Consider the following 20,689-nt stretch of genomic DNA (forward strand, 5'->3'; position numbering starts at 1 on the left):
GGATGAACATAGAATATATATTTAATGTATTCATTGTTTGCAAATACTCAAAGGAACAATTTCCCGAATAATCCTTTTGATGGAAAACGTAATATGTTGAGAGAATACTCGACATCTACTCTCTAATTATTAATTTGCACGAAATCACCCCTCTCTTAAATCATAAATTGTGTAACGAGTATTTCTGTAAATTACAATTAGTTTAATCTTCCTGTTATAATTAAATTGTTTTAAATTGTCTTGGTAATTATAAATACAAAATAATCCACAGGTATCTAAATTGTTTTTTTTTTAAATATGAATGCTCCTGTTATTTTAAAAAGGCATTTATCTTCTCAAAATTGATTCCTTAAGATTTTTTTTGATGTCATTTCTAATATACTAGATACTACTACCGCTTCGGAAACAAATGGCGCTTTGTGAGAGAAGAAGATGCGAAAGAAACTCTCCCAGCATTATTTTTTTGCGCTTAAATAAATAACAATATTTAAAGAACAATTTAAAGTAAACTAGTTTATGCTCACCACCCTCGACCACCTTTTATTCGGTTTGTGCTCCCTCGGGACATGTTTTAAACACAGGGACAGATAATTTCTGGATAAATAGTACTCTAATTCATGTAGAGTTATTTTCCTGCATCCACAACGTGTATGTAAGATTTCACGGTGATCGCTGCATTAGTAAAGGTTTAACTTTGTTTACTTTTATATTGGTTTTGTGTTTAATAAGTAAATAGTTGTAAAAGAGCATATATAATTGAGTATATCTTATAAGAATAAATTGAACTAAAACAGCCCATGTTGAACAAGTCATGACTGATTGCTACTCGAGCTCGGGGCTCCATGTTTTATAAAAAAAACACAAGAGTTATTAAGTACAGCACATGCATCAATCCATACGCTATAAAAAAAATGTGTGCAATTAACACGTGGTAGAAGTGAATTGAATGTAAAATTTCGGAAAGTGGAATTGTAGGTACGGTTCATAGTGATACAAAGTTTGATAATTATTTTACATTTTATTCGTATATATTGCATACATTTATTCCGACTCAGAGCTTACATTTTCGATAAAAAATACAAGATGCTTATGATATAAATACTTTGGTCTTATATGGTTAATTACTGTTTTTGATCTTGTTATTGATACAGTGCGACTGCTGCACCTTTCGAATTAAATTTGGCATCCAAAAACTCAATCAATGGAATCACTGTATCCGATGCAAATTTACATTAAACCCCTAAACTGCATATTATGAAGGCCTGGTACATGTTGCTAGGGTGTCACATGATTTCAACAGCTATGAAAGACTTCAAGTATCACCGCTACCATATTTATGTTCTCCTGGTGTCTATATACAAATATAATATTAAGTCGTGCGCATTACTTCAGAATAAATATTACGGTATTACTCTCGTCATATATAAAACAATCTTTTCTTCAACTATGATCGCCTGGTACCAAAACACAGTATAATGCTACCCATTAATTTCTACCACAATAAATTGCGCTAGAAGGGCTATTCGCGTTATTTATAACTAAGGTCCTAAAGAAAAATTGAGAGCAAAATTTAAAGAAATAAACATTTTCACTGTTGCTCTCTATATATTCTTGATAATGTTATATAGGCCCATAAATGAATTTTGTTAACACCTATGAACAAACATAAAGTTATAATTCCTCCTACTCGGCTAAGCCGAATTAGTAAGCCTTTTGTGGGGCTATGTATATGCAGAAATTGTTCAAAACAAATGTATTAAAAAATTCAAAAGAATTGTTTAAGAAACGATTGTGTGGTTAAAAACTAACTAAAGTAAAACTAAAGGTTACTATAACATAAATGACTTTCTTTATGATAACACAGATTGGGAATGTAGCGACTGCCCTCAGACTTTAAATAATATATTTTATTTTATGTATAACATTGTTATGAAAAAAAAACCCGCTGGGTTTCTTTCGCGCCCGTTCTTCTAAGGTCTGAGGCATAATTTTTCCAATCGGTGGTAGTTTTGGCTATCAATAAGTGATATTATATCCTAATTTGAACAATTTGTTATGTTTTAAAGTGATAACCCTCACTTCTGGGATTAATTACACAAATATAATTTGAAAACAAAATTTATAAAAGATGCGGGATTCGAACCCGCGGCCTCTCGCGAGCCAACCGTTTGAGTGACGTATCGTGGATAAATCTTGAATGCATTGTTCAACTCTCAGGTTGTGGCTTCATCTACAGGATCTACTTTACAGTTGATAACCTGCTCAACCCCAATATTTGAAATGGACGTGAGATGTCGCTTCTTGCAAATCTAAATAATTTGTTATGTTTTAAAGTGATAAACCTCATTGGAGCGTATCAAGATCGCTCCAACTGTAATAGTTGGGGGTATTTTGGTGATTTTTTTCTTCTCATATTATATATTCATAAAATATATTATATATTTCATATTCATCATAACTATTTTTGTTAAAAATAAAAGCTATATATATAAAATTAATAAATAAAGCCTTAAAATGTTTCGCTATGAGTTAAGCCTAATGATGGAACCCAATTAAAGGTCCAAACTCAAACCCACATACATACACACAGTTTTCAGACTTGTTTTAACTGTGCGATAATTGGTTATAAAATATTATGTTTCCGCTTAGGAAGTTGCGAGATATTCCTAATACAAGTGTCATAAGACAAATAACTAGTAAGTCTCAACCACTAAAATGTATATCTTTGAAATGAACGAAATTTATTTACAACACTTATTTATTTTTTTATAATGTGACTCCAGCCTAATATTATGGACTGAAACTAAAAACCAGCCAAGTGCGAATACGCGAGTACGCGCACGCAGGGTTCCGTACCTTTACCTATAAAAACATCATAGAGAGCCCCCTTAAGTATTAATATTATTCAGTTCTTTAGTATTTGTTGTTTAAGCGACATCAGAAATACTTCTGTGAAAATTTTAAGTGTCTACCTATCACGGTTTATGAGATACCTACAGCCTGGTGACAACGGAGCTTTGGGTAGGTCATAAAAACCAATGTCAAATACGAAACAGCTGACCGACCGTCAACCAATTTTTTGCTATCGAGGGCTTAAAATAGGTTTATAAAAGGGTCCTAGCTTCTATAAGTCACATCAATTACTTTATCCGAGAGATAATGAGTGTTTTAGGTCTAATTTGGGATCATTAATACAATATCTTAACAAACTTATTAACGACGTTTTAAATATCCAATAAGTTATTATTAATAAGACCATAGGCTCTAGCATTTTGAGAAGTTTAATATCTAATAGAGTTTGTTAATTGTTCAAAATAACTGACGGCATATTTATGACCATTTTTTTTCTTTAATGACTATAAGGGACGAGAACAGTAGGACGGTCAGCTGATAGTAATTGATATGCCCCGGCTATTACAATGTAAAACCGCGAATAAAAAATACTGTCTTGAAAAACCGAAAAATTCTGAGCGGCACCACAATTGCACTCGTCTCCTTGAGACATAAGATGTTAAGTCTCATTTGCCCAGTAATTTCACTAGCTACAGCGCCCTTCAGACCGATACACAATAATGCTTACACATTACTGCTTCACGGCAGAAATAAGCGCCATTATGGTAGCTATAATCTAGCCGGCATCATGTGCAAAGGAGCCTCTCACTTGTTAGTTTACATTACCCCCCGTTCACAACATTTCCATATAAAAACTAGAGGTATCTGTTAATGGCACCGATAGAAGCTATGCCTAGCTTGAGGCTAAATATATTATATTAAATTTAATTATTATTATTATAAAGGGACGGCTCCTGTTAGCCTCTGGCGTTGCAGGAGCAGTGGTGATCACATACCAGGTGACACGAAAGTTTCACTATCGTTTTATCGTCATCAATCGAGAGTTTAACTTTAAGCACTGAAGATTTAGAAAGAGATGCATATCAAACTGAGTTCACTCGGTGAATCGAATAGCACTAATTCGCCAAAAAATCGCATTAAAAATAAAGATTTAATGTCTAATTTGTAAACTTAACCGAAAGTTAAGTAATTAATTACACGTGGGCATGATACAGGATACGGATATAGTAAGTGGGACATCGGAGAAACGAACCTGTCGGGCCTAGCGCTCAACTAACAAAAGAGTCGCTCAGCGATGATATATCCACTCTTCATATATCTAAAACAGAAATTTGTTGAAAAGATAAATACCTAATTTTATTGCATAATAGAACATGAATCGATACCAAATACTCTAAATAACTTCTAAACTGCTTTTAAAACTTTCTTCACCGACAAGTGTGTTGCAATAGTAATCATAATCCACGTTGCTTTGGCATATACGATATAGGTACATATCAACCGACTAGATATAATAATAATATTGACACTTCTTCTCCATGACACTCTTGGCAGAGCGGTCGTGGTCAGCACGAAATGTCGACTTTTGGGGTAGGTGTGATACGCCTCACGACCATAAAATTAACACACTTTTATACAAATTATCTTGCATATTTTATACAATATACTTACTTTATACATACTTGTAAATACATGTAAACATCAACGACTCAGAAACAAACATCCATATTCATCATATAAATGTTTGCACCCACGGGGATTCGAACCCGGGACCTCTAGTTCAGTATAGGGTTACTAACCACTAGGCAATGTGATGATAACTTCAAATAAAACAGAATTTTTCAGTACATATATCTATATTGATCTCCTTAATCTATACGTATTTGTTTCTATGTTCTATTAATTATTGTTAAGTTAAAATTCTACATGTACAAAAATTCTATATACACAAATGTTCATGCAGTTATCTTAGGTTACACTAATTATAAGTAAAATGTTTAATATTTAATAAAATTACAACATCAGTAAATTACTAAACACAAAAATTATGTTTCATTATAATCAAATAATTTAATAATCTATTATTATAACTATTACGTTACGATCTAAAACTAGTTACTCGTACAAATTGACAGTAATTCAAATAGTTTGGGAAAACATTAGAATTCAGTGAGAGCCAAATTCAATATAAACATGCTCAAACATTGATTGTGTTTGTAATGTAATTAACGTTAATGAAAACGTTTGTGGTGGCATATTATTGGCAGTAAGCCACGCACAAACGCCACGATCCGATAGTCACACTATATTTACAGATTATCGGATATTTGGCACAAAAATGCGTTTTACGCTCTCAATTGCTAACGATTCTGAGCAAATATAGGTATGCAAATTTATCTACACAAATACATTAATGTTTACTCCGAATTTCACTTATTTTACTGGTGAGTTCTTAAACTATTTATTTACATCTCAAATTCAGTCACAAATATTCAATTTGGCTATTGTATTCTCAAATTCAGTCACAAATATTCAATTTGGCTATTGTATTCTCAAATTCAGTCACAAATATTCAATTTGGCAGATTGTATTAATTCAATATAGTTTGTTGAACACTTATCTAATGGTTACAATTACAGAGAAAATACAGAGGGTTTATATTGGCACAATTATTTATATAGGCCTGCGAATTATATTTTAAAATACAATTAAATAAAAATTACAAATTTCGCCTTCTTTTTAAACTATTACAATTAATGTTATTTGAATATTCTATTACAATTCTAATTCAATTACAATTCCTTTATCTAATAATAAGAAATGTAGTTCGTAATTAATTTTATCAACCCAAATAATGGATTGATTAATAGCAATATGTTATGTTTTTAAAGTGATACCCCTCACTTCTAGGATTAACACACAAATAAAATTTCAGAAACAAAATTTTATGAACGATGCGGGACTTGGACCCACGACCTCAGGCGTTCCGTGCCGGTGCTCTAACCAACTGAGCTAACCGTTCGAGTAACGCCTCATTATAAAATCTTGTTTGCTTTGTTCAACTCTCAGGTTGTGGCATCATCTACAGGACAGCACGGAACGCCGGAGATCGTGGGTTCAAGTCCCGCATCGTTCATAAAATTTTGTTTCTCAAATTTTATTTGTGGATTAATTATTATTTTTAACGTTTTAGCGTTAATTTAATGTCCAAAAACTGAAGTAAGAAGCATCTATAGGTATCACAACCACTTACTAAAGTACTAACTTGGTAAACAGTAAAAGATTTACCTACAAATATTTTATATAGAGCATAGATAATTATTTTGGTTTACAGACGTAATTAAGCTGTTATACCAATTACAATAACTATAAAGGGATTATGAGTACCGCTTTTCTTTATCAGTACATAGATGAAATATAAAACAATTATTCAATTTTAAACAGAATGTATTCTAAGTTGAGGTTTTAGAAGATATTGTCAAGGGATTTATCATTTTACATGAGGTATTCTAGAAATTGCTGTCGTATTCAGAGCGTCGTCTGGAGTAGCCTGAACGAGGGTATTCTCCTGTGTACCCATATCCTTGAGACCCCCCACCAGTTTGACCATAGAGCTGGGATCCTCCATATCTGTAGGTATACAATTTTCAATTATGAGTACATATAGCAGTAATAAATCTAGACACGTTCAAAATGTAATAGGTTTATAATAATACTAAAACCAACAATTTGTTATATTTTTTATACTATAAAACCGAATAATTAATAGAAACTATTGAACATTACTCAACTTTACAACTACTACACATGCATACTTATATATATAAGATAACTCATAGACTCATTCACTCAAATACAACATTCACAACAAAACACAATACCAACAAATATGTACCTTGTATTACCTAGTATTAGAACCAACTATGGTAAAAATAATATAACATTTGCAGGAGCACAGCTATATAATAAGCTTCCGAAAACTGCTAGAGAAGCGACTTCGCTCAACATCTTCAAAAAAAGGCTGCTATATCATTTACAAAGCAATTAATAAAAATATCTTATCATAATAACAATTAACTATATCTTGTAACTTGGACCACCGCTTTTAAAACCGGAAAGCAGTTATGAGCAAATTCGCCTCTCACTCACTGATTTTATGTTCTCATGTAAGTGACGACAGTCTTAATGAGAAATTAAAGTTCTTTAAACCGATAGTAATAACCCTCAATTCTGGGATTATGACACAAATAAAATTTGCAAACAAAATCTTATGTTATGTGTGTATTAATCCCAGAAGCGAGGGTTATCACTTAAAAAAAAGCAAAGTCAAAATTTATTTGCAAATTGTATTTGAATACTAATCCCAATACTATGTTAGAGATAGCAAGTGTGAAAAATCGTAAAGTTAATTTTCAAAATGAATAATTCTTAAGGCGCTCTCTGCACTTTATTTTGACACGCTCGGTTTTGTAACAATCTTTTAGGCAAAGTCGACTCAAATCGACTAAAAATTTATACTTATATTGAACAATATAATGATAACTACTTTATGTATATAAAACAAAAATATTATTGTATTTCGTATAATTAAAATGGCCTGGATGAAGAATTTACTTTAGTTTTTTAAATCTGTGACATTAAAAATCAATTTCGTGAATATATTTTCTTAAAATGTTTTTGGGTAATTTAGTAGGTACATACTATCAAACAAACTAGTATAAGTGTAACGTTCAAAGACGTCGTAAAAGGGTTAACTTTGTTGTTTTCTATTGTATTTTGAATATAATTAAATTTTTAACTGACTCGGCAAAACTTGTATTGCCATAAAAATTTATAAAAAAAAAAGGAAAAAAAATCTTTGGTCTATAAAAAATAGATGTTGGCCTATTCTCAGACCTACTGAATATACATATAAAATTTCATAAAAATCGAGAATCTACACGAGAATTTTATATATTAGATTAGCCGACCCAGCAGACGTTGTATTGCCATACAAATTAAAAAACAAAAATTTTGGGCTATAAAAATAGATGTCGGCCCATTCTCATACCCATCCAATATGCACACAAAATTTCACACAAATCTTTTCAGCTGTTTCGGAGGTATTTGGTAACAAACACCGCGACACGGGAATTTTATATAGTAGACAAATTTGCGTTGCAAATTTGCGTTGACACTTTGACTACTTTTTTTGTCTATATAAAATGCATAAAATTAACTTTATTAAGAATATTGTACATCACTTGAATACACAAAAATGATCACAGTATGGGAATAGCATTTTTAATTAATGAAAAGGAATATAATAATAACCCCAATAGAAATTAGTAAACAATTACTAATTTAGTTACCAATTAGGTTGCATATGTAAGTAAGACACATAAAGCGTGAAATAAATTTATAGACGTCTAAATATATTTTTTTTTATGGAATAGGAGGACAAACGAGCGTACGGGTCACCTGGTGTTAAGTGATCACCGCCGCCCACATTCTCTTGCAACACCAGAGGAATCACAAGAGCGTTGCCGGCCTTTAAGGAAGGTGTACGCGCTTTTTTTGAAGGTACCCATGTCGTATCGTCCCGGAAACACCGCACAAGGAAGCTCATTCCACAGCTTTGTAGTACGAGGAAGAAAGCTCATTGAAAACCGCACTGTGGAGGACCGCCACACATCCAGATGGTGGGGATGATATCCTAACTTGTGGCGTGAAATAACCCAAATAGAAATTAGTAAATAATTACTAATTTAGTTACCAATTAGGTTGCAAATGTAAGTAAGACACTTAAAGCGTGAAATAAATTTATTGACGTATAAATATAAATTGCAGCATACGTCATTGGATTAGGTGATAGTGAAGGCATAAAAAGGCATTTATTTTCTCAAAATTGATTCCTTTAGAATTCTTTTTGATGTCATTTCTAATAACTACTAGATACTACTACCGCTTCGTAAACAAATGGCGCTCTGAGAGAGAATTAGCGGCGCAAGAAACTCTCCCAGCATTCTTTTTTTGCGCTCTTTTCAATAACAATATACAATATTGTATAGTCATTTCTATCGCTGTAAAATAATCACAATCTAGTCCCAGGCTGTCCGATCATTTAGATATTCAGCAGTGGAGTAATAGGATTTACGACACAGCCATTTTTTTATAAAACATTTAAATTTATTTATAGATATTGCCTGAACAGTGAGTGATCACCTCGAAGAATAATCTCTTGTATCACGAGAGCTTTGCCAATCTTATAAAGCGTCGAAGAAACGTATTTAATATAAATTCGAAAACCGAAAACACATTGGTAAGTGGCGGGTGAGAATCGAATCAGGTGCGCTGTGTGACGAGTCGACGATTCTACTTATTGCGTCACCGCCGCTGTTTGGTTGACTTCAAAAAAGTAGGTTCTCAATTCGTCGGTATGTTTTTTTGAAATGATGAAGTTATTTACCCATAGCCATTTCCAGTTGCTCCGTATATTTGGGAACCTCTGCCCGAATCCGGGGTGTAGTGTTGCATGTACTTCTGGAGTTGAGGCGTCCACTCTGACCGCCAGGAGTCACCTGGATTTGGGTACGCCAGCTGTTCTATGAACGCTGAGGACATGCGCTGCAAGAAAAAGAATGGAAAACTGAATTTATCACCTAATTAGTAACACACAAACTCACATTCTAAAAGCAGTTAGAGCTTACGTTCTTTCAAATGGTTTTAGTACTGTTGGCAGATTATATTACTTACTACCATCTTAATATCTGAATAAACAATAATATTTTGTTTTGATCATGTAACATAAATTTTGTGGAATATAAAGAGATTTTGGGAGTATATTTCTCCCGTGAAGCATTAATGTGTAAGCATGTTGTGTTTCGGTCTGATGGGCACCGTAGCTAGTGAAATTACTGGGCAAATGAGACTTAACATCTTATGTCTCAAGGTGACGAGCGCGATTGTAGTGCCGCTCAGAATTTTTGTGTTTTTCAAAAACCCTGAGCGGCACTGCATTGGGCAGGGCGTATCAATTACCATCAACTGAACGTGCTGCTCGTCTCATCCCTTATTTTCATAAAAAAATATTCTCAGAACCGTATAGGCATATAATGTACGAAGATTTTAATATTTACATCAAGTTAATTGAGTAACAAGCAAAATATATATAATATTTATCATACCTTCCCCGATGGTAAATATGGGAGATCTCTTTCTTTCAATTGGTGTATGTCATCAAATCCTCCCATGTGACTCTTATCTAACTCCCTCAACATGTCTTCACTCAGAGGTATGGGTTGTTTCGTTTTCGTACTCTTTTGGCGATTTACAAGCTGAAAAGAATCAGTTATTAAGAAAGCTAGTATCTATATCATACTGTTACTTCCATAAGCACATATACAAGTATATAGGTATGTAAATTATGCTGAAATGTGTATACAGAATTACATAGTGTAAAACAAAGCTATTTTTCGCTGTCCTTCTAAAAATCCTCTAACTCGCCGCAACGTAGTTTTAATATAACTCCAATTACTGATAAATATATTATTTACACGGTTTACGTAGACGAAGCCCAAAGACATAACAATTATCATATAATAATTGTGTGTTATCAATGTGACAAGAGATTTGAAGTTCTTCTAAAACCCTAAAGAACGGTCCACGTTGCAATATCTCTATTTATTGCGTTTATCTGACAGAAACCAATTCTTTAATTATTTAATTAAAAATGGCGTTACTAGTCTATCGTGTAACATTCGTATTGTATAACAAAAAGTTTGCTTATGCAAAATAATCACATTTATCATCGCTTTTTTTCTAAATAACATCGGTACAAAGACGGGGCGGTCGCTAGTTAAAATATTTACAACTCAGAGAAAAAGGCTGGTTATATAATAAGATCGAGATACAATTTTTGGATATTTGGCATACGAGAAACTTCAAGTGGTTTGGAGGTGGCAGGGTCTAAAAGTGCTTATTAATACGAGCGACGGGAAAATCAACAATAATCCGTGCCACAGTCCAGTACACGGAGACTTCAGAACTCCATTCACCCGGTCTTGATATACTGCCCTGCATTTTGCCACTCATAGGAACTCTTTCAAGCAACTTTTCTTATTCTCGACCTCTTTCGAAACTCCATGTCAATCTCTTCCGACATTTATGTTGTTATTCGAAATCAATCTATTCATATTCATTTATTTGCTATTATCTTCTCTACATCACGCTAGAGTCTCTTGGGTTGGTGATGTAGTCATAGTACAAATATTTTTTATTGAGTTATATGTTTATCAATAAATCAATCTATTAATAATAAATCATTTACGTTTAAATCTTTTCATTTACACCAAAATTGATGATTTACATTTAAATGAATTAAGATAAATCGGGTATAATGTATTACAATGTATAATGAAAAAACAATTTGCATACACACCACAGTTACGCCGAAGATCACAACAAAGAGTAATGAAGCCATAGCTATAACGATAACTGCAATACCCCACTGTGGTAGTAGCGAATCCTCATCTTGTTCAATAATAGTAGATTCTTCTCTTTTTGGTAAAACTGAAATGAAATTATAAGAATTGAGCAAAATGTTAATGTTATCACTTAGTTGCTATTTTATCATCATTGAAATAATTTGCTACCTAATTTTATGTATTACTTAAATGAAATGTTTACCTATAAATTCAGTAAATGCAGGATCCATGACAAATTTTCCGATTTCCAATTTCCCCGCTGATTTATCAATAATTTTAGTCATTTTTTCATCACTCTTTCCTAACCTTTCTTCATCAGGTTGATCCCCTTGCATAGCATCAAGATCCAAACTTTGCTTTAATTCTTCTTCTTCTGTAACGGAACCTGGCTTCGCTTCATGAAGGGACTTGTGAAAGAGTTTTTTAAGTTGCACTGTGTCAACTTTCTCTTCAACGTTATTTAGCTCGATGAAGTAATCGACGAGTACTGAGCCTTGACTAAATCCATCTATACGAATACCTTTGTACCATTTACTTAGCAGGTCAGACTTTGAATAGACAGAATTGAGCTGAAAGATAATTCGTTAGATATAAATGAAAACATAATTTTTTATTGAAGCCACGCATTCTCGTGGTTTAGATTCTTGTAATTATTAAAATTGACTTACATATTACACAAATTATCTTGCCCCAAACTAGGCATAGGCTATGCTATGGATTGCAAGACAACGATATATGTAATACGACATATATGCATAAAGATACATAAATATAAATAAACATCCATTACTCGGAAACAAGCATCTATATTCATCATAACATAAATAAATATTTGGACCTACCGGGATTCGAACCCAGCGAGGTTTCACCTACGCGCAACTAAATAGTTACCTCATTTTTAACATCTTGTGCTAAATCTTTCCACTCCTTTGTGTGTTGATCCAAGAACTCTGGAACCCAATTGACTCCTGCAAAATACAAGAATAAAAAGCGGATAAAATCGTTTCGTTATTTAATAAAATATTAACGAATTAATTTAAAAAGTATTTTATTATTACCAGCTACGATTTTTATGGTTGCAGCAATATCACACTCTTGGCGACAAACACCAGGAGTGGTTGGTGGTGGAGGGGCTTGAGTTGTTGTGGATGTTGCAATACGACGTGTGGTCGCTTCGGTTACGATTTCAGGTAAAGGTGTTGTAGATGTAGAGTTTCTTTGTAATTCTAGTAAGCGTTCTATCGAAAATGGCGTGGTTGATGGGGAAGGCCAACCTGTGAACTCTGTTGCAGACCTGAAAAAAAATTACTTGGTATTCAAAATGACCGATTTCATTTGACGTATTTAAAATATACATGTAAAATATTAGACATACCTTGTGGGCCAGCCTTTTTGTATTTTCGGTGTCACTGGAACTGGACCCATACTAGATTTTTGAGGAATAGGTTTTCGAGTGCCTTTGCCAGGTCTTGATGGGAATACAAGCTTAAAGTTCCCAGAAGGTTGTGTACTTGGACTTTGTGTTGTAGTTTCTTGAGACTCATTCAAGTTAAATTCTGGAGGAAGTAAATTCTTAATATCAGTAATTTTCAATTTGGTAATCGTGATAGGTTCTTCAGTCTGACTACTATTTAACGAAAAACCAGGTGGTAAGAACGACGATATGTCCACAGGAACTGTATCTAAAGGTAGTTTTAGACTTGGTTTTATTTTTTCTTTTGTAGTAGTTGATGTGGACACTCTCTCCGTAGTGACTTTGTTGTCTTGCTTAGAATTTAAAATTGTGGGTTCATCTGGAGTTTCTCCATTTGGTGGAGTATAGCCAGGTGGCAGAAATTTGTTAATGTCATCTTTTTGAATTTTTTTAAATAAATCTTCTGGTATTTTTTCTTTTGGTCTATATTCTTTTGGCAATAAAGATTTATCATCTAAAATTATAACTTTATTCTTCGAGCTGATACCAGATGAGCGGCCTTGTGTGGCGTTAATAATATTTTTCTCTACAGAAGGTATTGGAGGCGCGCTTGTAGTAGTAGTAGTAGTTCTTGTTGTTGTTGATGTTGTACTTGTACGTTTATCCTTAAAAGATAGTTTGGACTTAAATCCTGGAGGTAACAAACCAGATAAATCATCCATAACGGTAACAAAAGAAGGTTTTTTTCTCGGTTTTGGTGTTGTTGATGTTGTAACACGAGGAGTAAATTTTTTAATAAATACGGGTAAAGGTTCCGGTGAAGATTTTTCGGTATTAGTTGATATTTGAGTGCTCTTTAATGTAAATACATTAACTGGAGATGGTGTGGTAGAAGTTGTGCTATGCTCAGATGATGATTCTGTAATCAGTTCTATGTTTTTATTTTCATTATTGAGTTCTCCATTTAAAACCGCACTAGATAGCTCAGACTGTATGCTATCTAATTTATCATTAATATTTTCAGTAGAAGAACTATTTGCAATATCTAACTTTGGGTTATCAGTTACAACCTCTTCACTTCCTTCATCCTCTTCGGTAATAGTTTGCTTCTTTTCATCAACTGGTTCAACAGCTGGGAATGGTAAAAATCTTGCACCTGAGACACTGCGACTTGTTTGGACAGAAGCTACAACAATCCAACTTTCTGTTGTGACAGCCGTGTCGTTGTTACTGTCATCAGAAGTATTATACGATTCATGCACAGATTGGGGTGAGCTCGAAGGATAAACGATATCTGGTATTGAGATGGTACCATTTACCACACTTTTTGTTGTAACAACTGAAACTACTTCTTGGCTTATAATTGAAGGGGATTCAACAGAGGATAAGTCTTCATTAGAAAAAGTTAGTTTTAAACTTGGAGCAGTTGTCTCTGGGTCATTTTGATCTATTACTGGGGTGTCCTTAAAATGTCTGAAATTATCATCCTCCATCATTGATTTATTAGCATTAATTTCCAATACATCGAAAGATTTCGTTATATTTTGAGGAGACTCTTCAGTAGATGTTTCAGTCTCTTCTGTTGAATCATACTCATCATATATATCAGTAACTAATTCTGAAGATGTATTATGCATTGAATTTTCAGTTGTGTGTTTTGGTTCAGCATTTTCATCATCATCATAATATTCGACATATTCACCTTCATTATCTAGCATCTCAGATTCTTCTGTATTTTTTTCCGACGATTCTAATTTATCAGTTGTAGTCGAAATTGGCGAATTCTTTAATTTCTCAACAGTTGAATCTTCTTTTACAGCATTATCGGTATTCATGGAGCTTGCATCTGGTTTGCTATCACTGATATCTTTGGTATTATTTGCTTTTATTACTTCAACATCTAATGAATCTTGGTTGTTTTTCATTAATTCTCTAAATGAAATTAAATCACTTATATCATCTTCCAAAAGAGGTTCAATATCTAACAATGATTTATATTCGGTTGACGAACTTTGATAAACATTACCAGTTGGTTTAACTTGATTGACATTAACATTTTTAACTAAATATTCATTAGCCGGAATGATACTGGGGTTATTTATTTTCCCATCTCCGACAGAATTATTATAGAGAGAGAATCGAGGAACCATCGGCTTAAAATTCATATTTTGCCGATTTGCTAGCTTAGTGGGATTATATGTTGTTACCTTGTGATAGTCAAATAGGTCTCTATCATCATTATCAATTTCATCATCATGTAAAATATGTCCACTTTGACCGTTACTTTTAAGACTATTTCCATCAAACGGCGTATTTTTAAAACGACTGTTTTTTAAGTAGTCTATGTCAGGATTGTTTAACGTTATTTGCCCTAAAAATGTTTCTGGCTTTGAAGGATTGTTCTGATAGGCGACAGAATGTATTTGTGAAACATCAGGCCTTTTTGTAGAAGCTGGGTGTGGGTGTACTAGTTGAAAATTGTACGGCAGAGCAGGCTTGAATCTTTGTCGTTGAGCAGGCTGTACTTCAGGTTGGTTGACATAATATTGTGTACCAGATTGACTTCGGCCTGTAGGTAATTGAAATGGTGATGGATTTTGGTTATAGTTTGGGTTCGGAAATCTAATACGTCCTTCATTATTATTGTAATTCGGTTGTTGTGCTGAAGGCGCTACCCTAAAACTTTCATGTTCAAAAAATGTTGATGGTCGATTATTTGTATATATAGGTGGTTGTACTTGAGCAAAGTTTCTTTCGGGTGTGTAGTAGAAGTCTTCTTCATCTGAAACAAAAATATTTTTGTTAAAGTTTTTTTTTATAGTTAGCATATTAGGAATTCAAGTCGCCGCGCCGTGGTAATAAATACATGATTGATAAAAATATGAATATGCTATTTTCCTGGTTCTTATAAAGATAATACAACCGTAATTTATGAAAATTATTTTATGTTTTTTTCATGTGTTCGTCTTTTTGTATAGTTTACTATTAAGTCGGTCTTCCCGAACAGATACGACTTAGGGACCTTCAAGAAAAAAGCATATTCCCACCTTAAAGGCCGGCAACGCATTTCTTGACACACCTGTTGTTGCGGATGTCCATGGGCGGTTGCCTCACCTCTCCCCATCCCGTGAGCCTCTTGCCCGTTTGCCCCCTCTCATATAAAGAAAAAAAAAAAAAAAAGAAGTAAAATCTTTCAAATGCTATTCAGGGTAGGCAAAAATTATCACTTGTAAGTGCATATTGAGCGTAAAAAAGCTCTTTGTCTATTGAAAATCAAAACAAACATACTAATTAATATTATACTAGCTGACCTGGCAAACGTTGTTATGCCATATAAATTTTCAACGAGCTTCAACGAATCTATTACAAAGGATTTAATTGAGATCGGTCGAATAGTTTAGGATTTACTAGGGAACATACAAACATACATTCTCTTTTATATATATATAGATGACTATATAATTTTTTTTTTTCTATCTGTGAATAGCAAAGGAGCTTAAGTATATCGGTTGAATGTTGATACAGTAAAACCTTTATTCACGAACGAACCTCATGTTATTTTTCCGGACGATCTGTTGTGACGACGTGGGTGAAGTAAATTGTTTGCCAAGATATTCTTGAGAAAATTACATTTTTGCGGATCATAACCTTAATTAGGAATGTCGAATTTCGTCACGACTCGAAAAGCGATACAGTATAATAGAAAATCAATATATGCCCGAGTTATTTTAGGAACTTCTTACAGCCCGAATACTTGACAAGATGACTTAATAAAACCGAGGGGAGCTTAGCTCTACTGCCCTTTACTGAAATTGTGTTTATGCGGGCCAAATATTGTTTTATTAATAATGAATTTATGGGTAATTTGATGGATTTCGATCTTCGTGTATTGAACGGTGAAGGAACTGTTAGTTATAGGTTTTTGGATATCCATTTGTGTAACAAGTTGTATATTTATTTAATCAAAACAAATCTTATAACTATATTTACAATACTACGACCACATAAAATTAAATGTAGCAAGTTCATTTGGATTTTATAGTCTTTCAAATTATTTACATATGACTCAATAATTAATAACGCTATTTATATAAATAATAATAAAATAAAACTTAAATAATCTAACAAAATTAATTAATTACAAATAGAAAATATAATTAAGTTCGTTATCGGCAGGTAAGGTGCCCATGAAGCTGGCAACGTTACCTCTTTGTATAGCCAAACGTATCCTTTGACAGAGGTACGCACCAGATCTTGGGTCACCTGTTAAATCGGTTAGATGCCTGGATAGCTATTTTACGAGTTTTTATGCCGATGAACCCCAAGGACCCATCGTCTCCACCCCAAAGGGAACAAATATGTATTTTATAGTCTTATGTTATAGGGGCTAAGAATAAGAATGATAAGTTCAAGATATTGATAACCTTTCAAAATCCCCCGATGACACTTAAAGCATTATCCAAGTAATCACTGTGATAATTCCTTGACCAGTCAGTCTGAGCCTATTGGTTGTATGTCTTTTAAGCATGTGATAACACCAATGACTATGTATAGAACGTCATTGGATAACAAAATAAGACGCAAAATTATATGAGCTTGCTGACACTAACATCCAAAAATATGAACTCGGCTCATATCTACACATACGTCTTATGCAATTTTTTGTACACTTAAGGCGAAGAGTATGCAGAAAACACGCAAACATGGTGTTTTTAGACAAGTTTTGTGGTGAAAGTATAGCATTTTGAGCTATGAACACTACTTAATCCTGTTACACATACCCTTAAGTCTTATTTGTAGGTTGCTAATGCTTGCTCTTGGTTATAGTTAACACTGCCGAGCCTTTTTGAACTACCACTTTTCTTTGAAGTTAAACAAGTTTTTTGGCATGGTGTGACGCATTTTTTTGGTACTTCTCTCAGAAAAGTTATTCTTATAGCTTGTACTTTTTTGTGTAGGTTCATTTATTCAGATTAGTAGTGAATAACGAGGATTGTAAGCATATAAACTGTTTTCCACCCAAGAATTTTGAAAATATTGGCTTTGTTACATAGATGGCGGGCCGGCAGCCGTGAACTCATATCGCTCAAGGTCGCTGGCATTTAGTGTCGCCTTAAACCAAGTCCAATAACGGGTTATTGTGTGATGTAAAAGGCCCGCGATCCATTTGATGTATTCTAATAAATGTTCGTGCCTGTATTGTTCAAAAAATGTTATTGATACTTTTACATTATAATTGATTCATGTAGCAAAAAAAAATAAGTCATTATTTTTTTGATTTTTTTTTATAGAATAGGAGGACAAACGAGCGTTCGGGTCACCTGGTGTTAAGTGATCACCGCCGCCCACCCCACATTCTCTTGCAACACCAGAGGAATCACAAGAGCGTTGCCGGCCTTTAAGGAAGGTGTACGCGCTTTTTTTGAAGGTACCCATGTCGTATCGTCCCGGAAACACCGCACAAGGAAGCTCATTCCACAGCTTTGTGGTACGTGGAATAAAGCTCCTTGAAAACCGCACTGTGGAGGATCGCCACACATCCAGATGGTGGGGATGATAACCTAACTTATGGCGTGTCGTGCGAAGGTGGAATTCGGCGGCAGGAATCAGGTTGAATAGCTCTTCGGAACACTCCCCGTGATAAATACGGTTGAAGACACACAATGAAGCGACTTCTCTACTCTCTACGCAACAACAAGTGATCTAGCCGTTCACAGAGCTCTGGGTCCCTTTGATGACGTATTGCTGGTGCTTTTGCAACAATATTTTTACGGTACTAAATTATAATACTGTGGTAACTATGAAATTGAGTTTTTACATTCATAAAATTGAAAATCTTCAGAATCTGCACAGGTTTGATTCACTGAGACCCAATCTGGCTTGGTGTTCGTTCAGCTTGCAGTGGCCTGAGAGGAACCCCGTGAGGGCTCTCAATTGTTTCCTGTCCAAGCTTATGCATTGTTTGATACGATTACGTTGATAGTTGCCTAGGAGCAACCAATAACGGGTTAGTATATGACGTAAAAGACCCGAGATCCATTTGAATGTCGCGTTAGTGCTTCTATTGTTCAAAAACGTTATTGATCCTTTTACATTATAATTGATTCATGTTGCAAAAAAAAATTAATACATTATTATTTTGATGACGTATTGCTGGTGCTTTTGCAACAATATTTTTACGGAACTAAAGTGTTGTATCTCCCGCTCGTTAAATCAGGGACGGAACCTTGTCGTAAAGTCAGCGTTATGTCAGCAACCAGTTCTTGGTTTGCAAGTGGTTTTGATTGGTGATTTTTAGTGTATGCCTGGATCTGACGTCACCATGACATCACTAAGATTGCGTCCTGTCCCTATATCAAAGTGAGAGTCTTATACTCTAATGATGTGTATATAACACCGAATGGCTGTTTCTTATAAATTCTTCTCCCCATTTCAAAGCCCCTTACGAACTGATGTAACTATATTACGTTTATTAAGTGTTTTTGTAATATGTTATGTTATTATCACTCTCTGTGGTGAATAAATAAATCTCTTCAACGGACGTTCGAGGCCATCGGTCGGACGATGAACGAGATTGCTGATTAAAATTGTTATTGTTAATATTAGACAAAGTCCTTGTATTCCAATAATACGATTTTAAAACAGCAATTAATAAGTTTCTTCCGGTTCTTCCCAGCATAAGCAACTTTAATCAAGGTTAGTATTTAAATATGTAATGAATAGTTTCTACCTACCTACTTGTACTAAAATATACAATTTTGTTGATAATGAAGCTGTAAATCTATACTAATATTATAAAGCTGCAGTGTTTGTTTGTTTGTTTGTTTGTTTGTTTGTTTGTTTGTTTGTTTGTTTGTTTGTTTGTTTGTTTGTTTGTTTGTTTGTTTGTTTGAACGCGCTAATCTCTGGTACTACTGGTCCGATTTGAACGATTCTTTCAGTGTTGGGTAGTCCATTTATCGAGGAAGGCTATAGGCTTTTTTTTTCAAAATTAGGGATCCGTAATAAAATTGCTATTTTGTAACACAAGATGTAAAATCGAAATCCTATTTTTTCGTGCGCTGCAAAAACTATTGACAATAGAACAAAATGATGTACAGGCTATAATATTGGCAATATTTTATTACTTATAAAACTATCGCGTGAATTATACTTTATATGGCAAAACAACGTTTGCCGGGTCAGCTAGTAGTGATTTATAATAGTGGCAATGAGTTTCTTGTTACTTCTTCTCATTACAGCTCAACTTTTCCAAAGTGGTGGTTAGTGGCTAAATAAGTTCGAAATACATAAAAACAGTTTTTTTACAACAATAAACGATGATTAATTTCGTACGTAAGATGGACTTACCAAACACGATTGATAACTTAAATCATCCTTAACGCCCGTTTTCAATAACCTATCTATCCTTAGTTTAACTTACTAGAGGTAGACAAATCTATCGTTTTATGCTTACTTACACTTCAATAACCTATCGACATAAAGCATTGGACTATAACTATATTAAACATAACTTTGGATAGATAAGATCTTGTCATTAAACGGTGACAGCAATGTATCCGTAACTAGAGATACGTTATTGAAAATGGCCGTAGAGAAGATAACCGTAACCACAGAAGTAGGCTTATATATTTATTACGCTTTTAAAGCAATTACGCATCATACTACGTCTAACGTAGTATCACAAAAGTTAGGGGTTAGTTTACACGCAATTTACTTTCCACAACCTTCCAAAAACATAGTTCCTAAGCACTCTTTTATGCTTTGTCTATGTAGCTACTTGCTCGCATTATCAACTTTTTTTTTAGTCTTTGTTGTATAGAATACAGTATTCATTTTGCATTAAAGGAAGATAGCCGAATAATAAATCGAACTGGTTAACGTTTAAGTAAGTTTTCCAGTAGGAGGCTTCTTTGCACAGGATGCAGGCTAGATTATAGGCACCACAATGGCGCCT

The 20,689-nt window shown here is 33.8% G+C and overlaps 1 protein-coding gene across 1 annotated transcript in view; it reads right to left on the minus strand.

Moving 5' to 3' along the window:
- Window positions 1-4,690: 4,690 nt before the first annotated feature.
- The window catches only part of LOC126965651 (uncharacterized), a 109,329-nt gene continuing 93,330 nt past the window's right edge, over window positions 4,691-20,689 (minus strand). The window contains exons 3-10 of the mRNA XM_050809341.1: window positions 12,694-15,514; window positions 12,377-12,612; window positions 12,210-12,286; window positions 11,521-11,887; window positions 11,273-11,403; window positions 10,020-10,169; window positions 9,302-9,459; window positions 4,691-6,483 (exon numbers count right to left, since the gene is read on the minus strand). Coding sequence (XP_050665298.1) covers window positions 6,363-6,483; window positions 9,302-9,459; window positions 10,020-10,169; window positions 11,273-11,403; window positions 11,521-11,887; window positions 12,210-12,286; window positions 12,377-12,612; window positions 12,694-15,514 — 4,061 coding nt within the window. The 3' untranslated portion in view covers window positions 4,691-6,362. The remainder of the gene's footprint in view (window positions 6,484-9,301; window positions 9,460-10,019; window positions 10,170-11,272; window positions 11,404-11,520; window positions 11,888-12,209; window positions 12,287-12,376; window positions 12,613-12,693; window positions 15,515-20,689) is intronic.

This window comes from Leptidea sinapis, chromosome 8 (assembly GCF_905404315.1).
Source record: "Leptidea sinapis chromosome 8, ilLepSina1.1, whole genome shotgun sequence".
In the NCBI taxonomy this organism is placed as follows: domain Eukaryota; kingdom Metazoa; phylum Arthropoda; class Insecta; order Lepidoptera; family Pieridae; genus Leptidea; species Leptidea sinapis.